This window comes from Pseudopipra pipra, chromosome 1 (assembly GCF_036250125.1).
Source record: "Pseudopipra pipra isolate bDixPip1 chromosome 1, bDixPip1.hap1, whole genome shotgun sequence".
NCBI classification, from domain to species: domain Eukaryota; kingdom Metazoa; phylum Chordata; class Aves; order Passeriformes; family Pipridae; genus Pseudopipra; species Pseudopipra pipra.
This window is the reverse complement of record NC_087549.1, coordinates 71,096,020-71,108,089: the sequence shown is the minus strand read 5'-3', so window position 1 is coordinate 71,108,089 and position 12,070 is coordinate 71,096,020. Positions and strand designations below refer to the sequence as shown.

Below are 12,070 nucleotides of genomic sequence, written 5' to 3'. Positions count from 1 at the left end.
ATCAGTGGAGGCGAGGTGCGGGGGGGGAAGAAGTGCAGAAGCTGAAGTATTCCTAATTCTTTTTTTCCTAGGGACCGTGGATCTGTGAGGCGCTTCCCTCCGATGTGAGTGCAGTGTCCCCTGTGGGATGCAGTAGGTGATGCCCAGCTCTACTGCAATGGCAATTGGAGCTCTCTCTAGTTCTCTTCTTGTAACCTGCTGCCTCATGGTTGCCCTCTGTAGCTCCACCATACCCGTACAAAAACTAGCCAAGGCTCAAGACAAACAGGAGATAAAGGCGAGCCAGGAAAAGAGGGATCACACGTCTACCAGGGACAGCCAGACAGGCCCAGGGAAAATGAATGAGATCGGCAGGAGCGGGAGGGAGGAGGGTAGCAGGGACTGGAAGAGCAAAGGAAACAGGAACTACTCGAACAAGGAGTCATGGACTAAGCAAAAGCAGGCTTGGAACAGCCAGGGGACAAGCAGTAAATCTGGGAGCATTCAAGTGCAAGAGCAAAGGGATGCTGCTCCCGAGGAACCTCAGGTGGCTGAAGACTCGTCTCTCCCAGCATCTGTTGCGAGTGTCACTCCCGAGCCTCCGGAGGAGTACGCCTATCCTGACTACCGTGGGAAAGGCTGCGTGGACGAGAGCGGCTTCGTCTATGCCATTGGGGAGAAGTTTGCGCCGGGCCCCTCTGCCTGCCCCTGCCTCTGCACGGAGGAGGGCCCGCTGTGTATCCAGCCCGAGTGCCCCAGACTCCACCCTCGCTGCATCCATGTGGACACCACGCAGTGCTGCCCGCAGTGCAAGGAGAGGAAGAACTACTGCGAGTTCCGAGGCAAAAACTATCAGACCCTAGAGGAGTTCATGGTAAGGTGAAAAGTAGTTTTATGAATTCTTCTCTTGTTTGAAGTGATATTATGTTCTTTAACTGCTTTCTCAGAGGGTGTTCTGGGTCCTGCCCCTTCCCTTTTTCATTTTTGTGTTAATATTACTTCTGCAGTGCTGTAAAATATTCCCCTTAAACATGACCTTTTCTACTCTCTGACACTAATATTTTTAAATGAGGGGGCTGATCTTTATTAATTCCTTTGGTATTTACAGTAAAAAATGCTACTTGGAAGGATCCTACTCAGTGCTGTTACAAATTTTATGAAAATTTTTGGCAATACATTTGTTTCCTTATTTAACTGTTAACTGTTAAACTTCTACCTTGCAGGGATTGAGCAGGGTTTTATGGGCTGACTTCTATTTCTAGTAATCATTCTGTGATGATGCCTTTTTTTTGTAAAAGTCATTTGTCTTTTCCTTTTTAACTGTTTAAATGGTGCTGCCAAGGTTGTGTAATGTTTGCTTTCTGAGAATGACTGTGGGCCTTCTTTTAATAAGAGCGTGGTTTGCAGTCTGAATTACAGTGATAGTTTAAAAAAGGACTTGAAAAGCCTTATGTTTAGGGAAATCCTCTTAGACTATGGCCTTTTTAGCATTATTGTGCAAGGTCATTATCAGTGAAAATGCAACTTATGACAGTGCGCTTGAAAGTTCTGGAGTTGAGGCCAGTTTTCTGATTGCTTACCTTTTTTCGTTTAGCATTTTATTGTGATTGAGATCTGTGAGCAGACTCTCAGACAGACACATGAATTTGCTTATGAATGACTGTTAGATACAGGGCTGGTCCAAACCCCATTTCTGAACACACCAGAGATTTTTGTGCTGAATATGTTGAGAGGACTACAAAATCCAGTTCAAGGTTCTGGAAGCTGAGCCCCTTTTCAGGATGGAGAAAATGTATTTGTGAAGGCTTTAAAGTTGCCACTCTGCTCTCTGTGGTATTTGCATGTTCATGGAAACTTAAATTTGGTTCATAATGTCTTTCCCATGTTCTTCAACGTATGGAAAAACAAATAAATAAAGGAGCAGAACTGCTTTCTTTGGAATAAATCACAGTATTTCCCGTTGCTCTCTTTAGTCAGTGATGTGTAGAGCACTAGTGAATTTCAAAACATGGCAGAAAACATTGTGTCATCCTCCCTTTTTCCATATCACCCTCAAGGACTGCATTCAACTTCAGGGTGGCAGTTTTCTGCTTAAGAGGGAGCAGCTACTTTAACAGCAGCTAGTTGGTGTGACCTTTTCAGAGATGGGTTGTGAGATCCTTCCTTTTCCAACAAACTTAATTGTTGAGGGGTGGCCAGAACATGAAGGTTCTTCACACATTCTCTGTAGGTCAGAGTTTTAAAGCCTTCTGACCACCTTTCATTCACGCTCTTCTACAGAGTTCCATTTCCTAGCCTTTTTATATTGTGGTGGTGTGTTAATGACTGTGAAGCAAGCTTAAAATACTGTGTTAGTGCTCCCTGGTACATTTGGACATGGCTGGCAGCCTTGGTAAGAAGGGAGTGCTGAACAGTAACGTAACATTTACAGAAATGTTCTGAAAATACTTTGGCTTTTAGCTTTTTAACCCCATTCACCTTTCAGTCCTTGTCTTCATACCTTCCTCAAATGACACATCGATTCCCTTATTGCTTGTTTTAGCCAGCTTTGGGAGCACAAGTGAGAAGGGATGTCTGGTCAGGATGAGCAAGGAAAGTTATTGACACAGGCAGTGGAACTGCAGCCTGATTATTTTCATGTGTGAGGATCTTGGTTTTTAGTTGAGCTTCAGTGTTGTTTCAGTATTGTGAGCACAAATTGTAAATGCAGCTGTTTGCCCAGGCCACTCCGATCAGAGGGATTGCCTGGTGACATAAGGTACAGATGTAGTCAGTTTGCTGCTGCTCAGTGAAAGCAATTGCAAAATGCAAGCAATTGCACACAGTTTCAGAGGTCATTTTGTGAATTTAAAGCTGATGGTTACTAATATGCTATCTCTTGCTTAAGGTTGCGGAAGGAGTCATAAATGGATAGTGATCTGATTTTTCTCTGTGTCTGTACCTACTGTTTGTGCCAAAGAACACCAGACATCACTGAAGGAAGAAAAAGATGACCTTCTAACTTTGAAGTGACATTATTTGCAAAGCATTTCTCTATAGATGTGTAATTATGCATAAAAGTTTGGGAGTTTGCTTATATAAAATTGCTATATGGCCTGATGTGACAAAAAATTGCCCTGACTGGAGCCAGAAACTGAGTATGCCAGGGAATGGGAGGTTTGATACATTTCTTTGATTCACAGTCAGTCCTACAGGCTTTGCTTGTGTGCACATGTATGTATGCGTTTTTCTGTTTTCAAAAAGGACATGGATATCAGCAGAAAACACAGCTTGGGTGAGGGGGAAGGATCAGGTCTCGTAAAGCTGTTTCCATCAGCACCAGTCTGGTCCCCTGTGGATATCGTGAGGCAAAATGGCAGAGGAATCACAGCGTCCAAATCAGTGGGACTGGTAGCAAAAGCTTTAGTTGGTGAAATGCAGTGAGGATAAAGTTCTGCACTTGAAACTGAAGGTTTCTGAGCACATTGTCCACTAGACATTTTTCATTATTAAAGTAAGATTTGAAAATGCAGGCTGATGTAAAAAGTCATGGCCTTACAAGGGCCGTAAATTATCTTCAGAAGTGAAATGTTTAGGAAAGACCTACATATTTGAAAGTTGCTGCTTCATTTGTCTTTTAGAATTTCCTTGCTTCCACAAGTTGTACTTCTTAGTGGGTGAGTTACCTGGAAATCTGAAAGTCAACAAACCCAAATGGATTTTGAAAGATCTGTGGTATTTAGAAGGCACAGAGAAGTAAAAGAAGGGCTGGTATGTTTATTATTGTCAGTGTAACCCCATTCATATTCTCTTGAGTTGTGTAAGTGGCAAAAAAGTATGAATAAAAATTTTAGCACAAAAGAAAGTTGTAGATTATGATTTTTTTTTTCTAATTTAGATATTTTCAAGTCTCAAGGAACCACGTAAAGATTGTATATGTTTTTTTCCAGCCTTTTTGTTGGTTTAGTTTTGATGTCTTTTTGGTTTTTTATTTGAAGTTAGACTTGTGGAAAAAGAAAGGGGAAAGCTCAAATTACTTTGCAGTAGCACTTCAATGAGTACAAAATGATTTGTCACTTCTTAATTATGACAATTTACACTGAGTTGCTGGATAAACCTACTACCCTTACTGAGCTACAGTTTTCTTCACTGCTACCAGTGGGAAATTTACCAGTTTACACAATAGTTTGCTCTTTTGCAATGTATGCAACTCCGTTTATACCTCTGCTAATAAACTTCCCTTTAAACAGTTCTTAAGAGGTTATTTTTTTTTTTGCCATCTGTACTCTATTATCTACAGGTTTTATGGCTGCCTGCCTGGTGAATGCATATGACTTCTGTGCCTCTTGTCTTCTTGCAACTACAGTTGCTTTAGAGTTAATAATCTGCAGACCACAGAGATGTCGTATTGTTAGTCCTCAGAGAGAGGTTGATACGTGATATTATATCCAGTCTGGCCTGGTTGTGTCATATGTGCTGAGCATGACTGCTGCCAGGCTGGTCGTTTCCCAGATGAACAAATGGGATGCTGGTTGCATTGACTGCCACTAGGAACTGTGCTGCAGGGAATGCACTTAGGTTGTATGAGTAGAAGAGAGGAAATGAAAGACCAAATGTGTCTTCTCATTCTGATTTATTTAGCTGCTGTTACATATACACACTGTCTTACTGTCTTTCTCTCTAGTGATGATTTTGTCTCCAAGTATTAAGCTGCCATTAAGGTGTGGAAAGGAGTGGGGGTTTTCTACAGTTCCTGCTGCATCCTGATGATGTATAAAAAGCAATACACTGTTGTTTTGTCCAAAGGTGAACAGATAACTGTTGACACTGATACCATTTTAGCAGCCACTGTTGTTTATTTATATGCCTGAAAAGAGTTTTGTAGAAATAAGCATGTGGAGACCTTCCTTATTGGTGCTACCATTACTTGTATTGCTGGGTTGTAGAGATTACAGTACTTACCAAGGGCATACTGTAAGTATTGCCCTGAAATCTCATGATCTGTTAGGCTGGAAGTGTATTCATTACTGCAGTATCACATGAACAATGTTCGTGAAAGATGTAGTCTTCAGGTGTATGTGCTGTGTAGGACAGAAATGTGTATCATGAGTCATCCTTATTAAATAAAGCTTAGATCGGTTTTGTTATTTAATAATATTTTAAGTGCTACAATTAATTGCTTCTTTTTCTAAGAATTTTAGGCTTCTGTCAAATTTGGAATTCTAGTAAAGCTATTTAATTAGAATATGTTTAAATTTTACAGATGAGAGACTTTAGGAATAACATCTGTGTGCTGCCTTGTTTCCCGATGAGATACGCTAGTTTTTACACCACTTTTAATACTGAATGGCATAGCTACTAAGCAGTGTCCTGGGAGAAGAAATATCTGTTGCTGCAGTTACTGGTCTCATTGAACTTTGCAGGTTGACAAATTTGCATCTTTTCCAAGTCATGGCAAAAAGCGTTAAAACTGTTCGAAAGTACAGGTTTGCCTTGTTGACCCAGATCCTTGGAATTGAGGTCTGGTGTCTTTTATCAAGTAGGATTCCTTAAAAATAATCCAAAAAAATAAAAATCAATCCTCCCTAAATGGCATGTTTTCATAATTTAGTAAGTATTGTTTCTGGATATAACTCCATAAGGAATGCTTCTTATTACTGACTTGGCAATACTTAGGAGCTCAAGTTTGCTGGCACTCAAAACTTCACATGCACTGCAGTTGATTACCTTGAATACTTGAACCTTTCAACTCTGAGCACTGGATCAGAAACCTCCTCATCCGTTTACACTTTAGCTCTGGAAGTGATTGTGGCAGTTTACAAACAATTACAGGACAAAGTTCTTGTCCTGAAGTCTTTAGTAAAGATCTGCAGTACTGGGCTGTCAGACTCCTTGTAGGATTTTATAAATGTGTGTTGTGGTGTCATCCTTGGTAGAGTGTAAAGCAAAGAGAAAACACAAAGTGAGTAGCTAGCAAAGGAAGCCCAAAATAAATAATAGTAATAAAAGCAGAAAGCAACACAGCAAGAGACCCTATTTAAGCTTTCTGAGCAGAGGGGAGTGCATGAAAGATATGCGAGTGCATAAGCAAATGACAGCCCTGGCAGGTGGTAAGGGAAGTAGCAAAGCATGAATGAGCATTTAGTTGGAGATGATGCTGTGCAAGCATCAGCATGTTTGAACTTTGGAAGTGAGAAGGATGTGAGAGGCAAACAAGCAGAGAATGGATTTGAGGAAAAAATGTCATGGGCTGCCTAAAAATTAGGGAGAAGAAGCAGATGATCTGCAAGTTAGACATCTGGGTGATTCTTCACAGAGAATAATTGTTTTCTTTCCTTTTTTTTTATATTCAAGAGTTTTTTCTGCTTTTATTGGAGAAATGCAATGGGTGGTTGTTTGCATCAGCTGGAATCTGGAAGGAAAAAGGGTCTATGAAAAGAACAACCTCCTCCTTAAGTAAACCAGTAATCTGCACAGATTATAGATTTAGAGGATCACTAATAATAACATTCAGCTGCATTTTCATCCTGTGTTTCATCTGAGCATGGATGCCCATGTGGTTTTACAGAGTACAGCAATGAGGTTTACAGTACACCATTTATTGCTCTTCAGCATCCTTGCTTCCCTCTGCCTCCAGCTGCTTGTGTGGTATGAGAACGTCAGCAATCCAATATGCTGTGCCTGGTCAGGAATGCTGAAGAGGACAGCTGGAATCGTACATGTGGCAAATATAGGGAATTGAAAGACCATTTTTTACTAAATAGAGCCTTGATACTGTTTTGTTTGGAATTAATTTCTTTGAAGTAGGTCACTCAAGTAATTATCTTGTGGTATTCCTATGCTGTAAGAGTTCTTTAAAACCAGTAACATTTCACTGGGTAAAAAGGATTACCTGTATTTTACTTCACCCCTTTCTTTGAATAGCAATTTCTTTTCAGAAAGTTACAAGTATTAGAATAGCCCAAATACAATTAACCTGTGGGAAATACCTGAATTCAAAAAGGATATTTTTTCCTGCCTTCTCTTTGAAAAATATAATTTTAAATAAAATACAACTTCCTCCTACTAAAATGCTTTAAAACCTGGAAAAAAGATTTAATTTTTGTTAAAAGAAGCTTCGTACTTCATTTAGCAAAACTTTTTTTATAATATTTTTTCTAATTTATTTTTTGAACCTCTAATAGAAATAAACTAGACTATGAGCTTAATTTTCTGGAGGTTCATTAGAAATGCAGTCGGGAAATTTTGGTTTTATTTGTATTAAAAATCTGCAGTGTTCTTATTTTCAAGATCTCTTTGACTTTCCCATTTGGTGCATAAGTTCAGAGCATAGATCTTTTTCTGCTGTGGTTCTCTAATTTTGCAGGAGCCCAGTCTTGCTATTTGCATTATTCAGACCACAAAACCCATTTGTTTTAAAGTGGGGAGGAAAAAGATGTGAAGGAAACAGCGCAGATGAGGAGGAGTGCATTAAGAGAAGGAGTTAAAAGGTGACTGGATTTGTGTTTCAGGTTTCTCCGTGTGAAAAGTGTCGCTGTGAAGCCAATGGTGAAGTGCTGTGCACTGTTTCAGCCTGTCCCCAGACCGAGTGCGTGGATCCGGTGTATGAGCCTGATCAGTGCTGTCCTATCTGCAAAAATGGTAAGTAATGGCTGGAAAACTGGAAGGAGGCTTCTGTTGGAGAGATCCATGTTATTCTGTTCTGGTTTTGAAAAATAATTTGAATGTTTTTCCTTGAATGGAGATGGAGAAGAATTGTGTGGGGATGGTGTCTTCCTGATACGAGGACTCAGATCTTCCCTTGACTGGAATGGACTCAGTTATGACCTAAGGGATTTTTGTTACCCAGGAGACAATTAGGATGTTAATATCATCTATTCATGTGTCTTGTGGATATAAATTTTACATGAACTCGTTGTGGCTATGTTTTATGTAGGCACACAGAATGGAACTCAGGTTCGTCATGTTATCCACCTTTCAACATGAGCAGGAAAAGTTACTTTTGTTTAGAATTCTTATTTGTTCCCCTTTTGGAGATTCTTCCCTCCTTCTTTTTCTTTTGTGTTTTTTTTTTCTCAAGGCAAATCAAATGTACCTTATTGAGCTCATTTAATTTTCATAACTAAATGAATTAAACTCCCGAGTTTAATTGAATATTTTTCATAACTAAATTAGACAGAAAGTCTCTCTACTCCCAGCAAGAGCTTGCATTAGATCAAAGTCTTGGTCTATTTAGAGGAAAAAAATTACATGACATACTAGCTCATCAGTTATAAAGAAGAAATGATAATTTATTAATAGAAATGAAAGCTGCAAAATCTCAAATGAAATTATATTTAAAATTAAAAAAGACATTTAAAAATATTCAGATAATGTACAGACATCTGTTATTTCTCTTGAATAGGTAGGTTTCATTACATTGGCTAAAACAAACTGATTAAAATTGTGGAAAAGTTGGGGGAGGAGAGAGTGTTTGGCATATGATTTCCACAAATTCAAGAGTAGATGATAAGGGATAGTTAATTGCATTGGAGGAGTGTCATTTGTATGGATATAAAAGTAATTGCTTGGCATCCCTTAATTGGTTGTTACAACCCTGAAGGAATTTGTTCTCGGCTGTACAGCTTAAGGGCGCTGTGTTTTTGGAGATGAGGACAGGCATTTTTTGAGGCATTTAGGGACAGTTCCTGAGAAAGTCTGAATTTGGAGGCTGGTGATGTGATAGCTAGCCAGTCTGAAGGATCCTTTAGCACATGTTTGATGGTAAGAATCTTTGTGACATGCTCACAAGCTTTTTGTGTGTGCCATACTCTGCTGCAGTTCCCCAGGTTGAAGTGACTCTCAGCAGGCAAAAGGTCTGTTTTCAGTATCAGGGACGGAGTAACAAGCATAAAGCATTAGCTGTCTGTAGTCTTTCCTACTGAGTTTGTCCAGTAGTCTTAATGCTATTTGGAGCTGGATTGACTTTCCATCGGTGCACATTCTCCCACAAGCATCAACGTAATGCACAGCAGTAGCAATCTCCTGGTGGTGGCTTGCTTTTGGGTTAAGATGGTGGAGCAGTGTGGGGCTTGCCTGTTTGCATAGATTCCCTGACACTTTTCCCAGAAATAAGACCTTTTTGAAAAATTGCGCGCAAAACATATGTTTTGTTGTGAGGAAGCTGCCTTTCTCAGACTGTTAAAGCTGTATTACCTGAATTCTGCCTGCAAGAAAAGGGTTGTCTTGTCCTCAGCCTCTGAATCCCTAATATTACTTGCATATTCCTCGGGTATTACCATGAGCTGGCATCTCTGACCCAGTTTCAGACCAAGGTGACCAAAGCTGCCTGTTTCCAGTGAGCTGTACTGTCACTTCTCTGCATGTCAGAGAACCAACAGTGGCTTTCCTTGTTAGCTTTTAGATGAAGAAAAAAAAACATTAGCAATAACAACAAAACCAAGATAGTTCAGAAGCAGATCAATTTTTCTGGTTCAGCAGCTTTGGTATAGTATAGAAACTTCTGTGGAAACCTCTCCACCTGGGAAGTGCCTTTAAAAAAAAATGGGTTGTTTGCTTTTAGAGCTAATATTAAAGCATGGGACGTGCAGTTCTCAAGGAACTTCAGTGAATTTCTGAATGTTTTTAATTAGATTGGAGAAAAAACCTACTGAGCAGGGTAACCTACCTTGCCTCATCCTCTCATTTTCAAGCCTGCTGGAACAACTGTGCTGTGAATGTGAACTGGGGAAACAATCATCGTGCTGTGCTTCTGGGTTGATCATTGCAGTGGTGACATCATGTTAGTGATCCAAAAAGAGCTTTGGGTGATGGACAGGGAGCTCAGGGATGAATGGTGGGAAAGGTGGAGCCGTGGAAAGCATACAAGTCAGGTAACTGCTGTCATGATCTGCATCTCAGCCTTGGTAGAGCAAGAAGAGATGGGAGGTGAAGTTTGGGTTCTCTACTAACATTTTTATGTTAAAAATGCACACAGTCAAACTCTGATTTCCGTCCCTTTCCTACCACTTCTTAACATACACCACCTTGCCAACTTGCCTGGTCTGTGGATTGCTGGCAGTGAACCAACAGTGAGAGCTGAGCAACTACCTCTGTCAGTGGTAAGACCACATACAAATGCCTGATTAAGAATTGTGGAGGAAATCTAGTGAAAGGTTGCGATTATTAGAAATAACTGAATTCAGCGTCTTGACAGGTGTGAGACACGGTACCTTACCTCTGGTGGGAAGGAGGGTGTGTAGTTGACTTCTCCAACCTGTTTTCACAAAATTACTGGCAACCCTTATGAGGAGGGACAGATATGTAACTGCACATCAGGCTTACACGACTTACTTTGAATGTAAGTAGAGAGTGGTAAACTTGTGGAGTAAAGAATAGTTGTATATGTAGGATTTAATGATCTTCTATATCACATCCTGACTCTCAAAAGGGAAGGTAGATACTTCCATAGCTGAAGATGTTATTTTCTTCTTCGTGGGCAGGGACAGGGAGTACTTTAAAGAAATATTTGCTCTGAAAAGTAGTATATAGAAGGGATAAAAGGTGACACCACTAGGAAAATCTAGGGATGGGGGGAATTTTCCTGCTTTTTATGTCTTAAGTCACTGCATTAAGGGAGCTGTTTTGTCTTTGTCTTATATAATGCCATGCAAGGAAGCAGAGTGAGGACAGAGGGGAATGGAGGAGAGGCTTCCTTCTCATGTGTATTAACATGTTGAGCTTCATGCTTTTGAATCAGCACCATCAGAAAAAACGTCCAGGAAGTTAAATCTAACTTCAGAAAATTGCATTAAGTAACAAGTGCCCAGTTCAGATCTCCATCCTACTTTACCGTATTAGCATTGTAGTTTGTTCTTTGGAAGCCATCCCTGCTCACAGAGATATCAATAAGCTTAGAATCAGGTACAGACATTTCCACAGTTCGTACAGGGTTCAGGGTAAAGATAATAGGAATACAATTGCCCTTTCATTGGGAAAAGGCGGGGCTCTTGTCACTCATGCATTTGGAGCAGTGGAAGGGGGTGGAGGGAAATACTGGTAGCGAATTACGTTGCTCTAGGTTAGATTACCTTGGTTGTGTGTTCCACTTCTGTTTCCATCAGTAGAGCCCTAATAGACATACAAGCTGAATGCTGCTTTACCTGAAGCCCACAGCTGTGGAGCAGCCGATGGAATCAAGGGTGACCCCAATCTTGTTTTTGCAGGAAGATGAGATTAAACTCGCAACCCACATGGAGCCTGGAGGGAGAGACATCACTGGTAGACCAAAAACATTTTGATCTAAGGTCCCCAAGAGATTTTTATTTCATTATATGGCTGAAAGATTGCCCCAAATAAGATCAAGTGGATCCTGTGTCCTTTCTAGCATTTATCTATCTGTGTGTCAGTGTTGCTTCTCTGTCTACACCAGGGAGAGCTGGGCTTCTCCTTTCAGCAAAGGCTTGTAGCTGCGCAGTTGAAAATAAAAACGCCGATGCCCAAGGGCACTAGTGTGTTCTCAGGGCTGTAACATCTGCAGATGTCTTGTCTGTTCTCACTGTCTGTGCAAGAGGGAGACTTTACTCTGGTTGCAGTCATCTCAAGTGTCTTAGGTGGGATGAGTCAGTACCTCATTTCATATTTGGGTCCATAGTTACGGTTGAAATACATGCACTATTTGGTTGCAATGACTGCTGCTAGTAAGGTGCAGGTCTAACGTGATGTGGCCAGGGACAGTGAGTGGTCATGGTTTTGTATACCTGAGCTGTGAGGTTGACTCACTGAAACTTTAGTACTTTGGTACCTTTATGTACAGTTACAATGTTTAGGCACAAGGTGACTTGAGAGTGCTTCTGAATGAGAAGTGAGTGAGACCTGTGTCTGTGGGAAGGAGCTCTCAAGGGGGTAGAACCCTGATAACCACTGACAGAGCTGTCCTGTTCTCTACTGTTTGTACAATTGTTTGTCTTACTGTAGAACTCAGGTCTGTTAAAAAATGTTGCTGGTCGAGGCAGTACTGTTGGCCCTCTAAACAGTCATTCCTCTAAAATCCGTGTGGAGAGACGTTGTGTTGGACTGAGAGACCTCTCTTGCCATAACAAGGATGAGGATGTTTATTCTGGACAGATAAAGG

General features: G+C 40.6%; 1 protein-coding gene across 3 annotated transcripts in view; it reads left to right on the top strand.

Annotated features, from left to right (window-relative positions):
- The window catches only part of VWC2 (von Willebrand factor C domain containing 2), an 80,655-nt gene that overhangs the window by 20,618 nt on the left and 47,967 nt on the right, over window positions 1–12,070 (top strand). For all 3 annotated transcript variants that reach the window (XM_064660745.1, XM_064660737.1, XM_064660726.1), the window contains exons 2-3: window positions 72–853; window positions 7,470–7,599. In XM_064660745.1, the coding sequence (XP_064516815.1) occupies window positions 140–853; window positions 7,470–7,599 (844 nt within the window). In that variant the 5' untranslated portion in view covers window positions 72–139. The remainder of the gene's footprint in view (window positions 1–71; window positions 854–7,469; window positions 7,600–12,070) is intronic.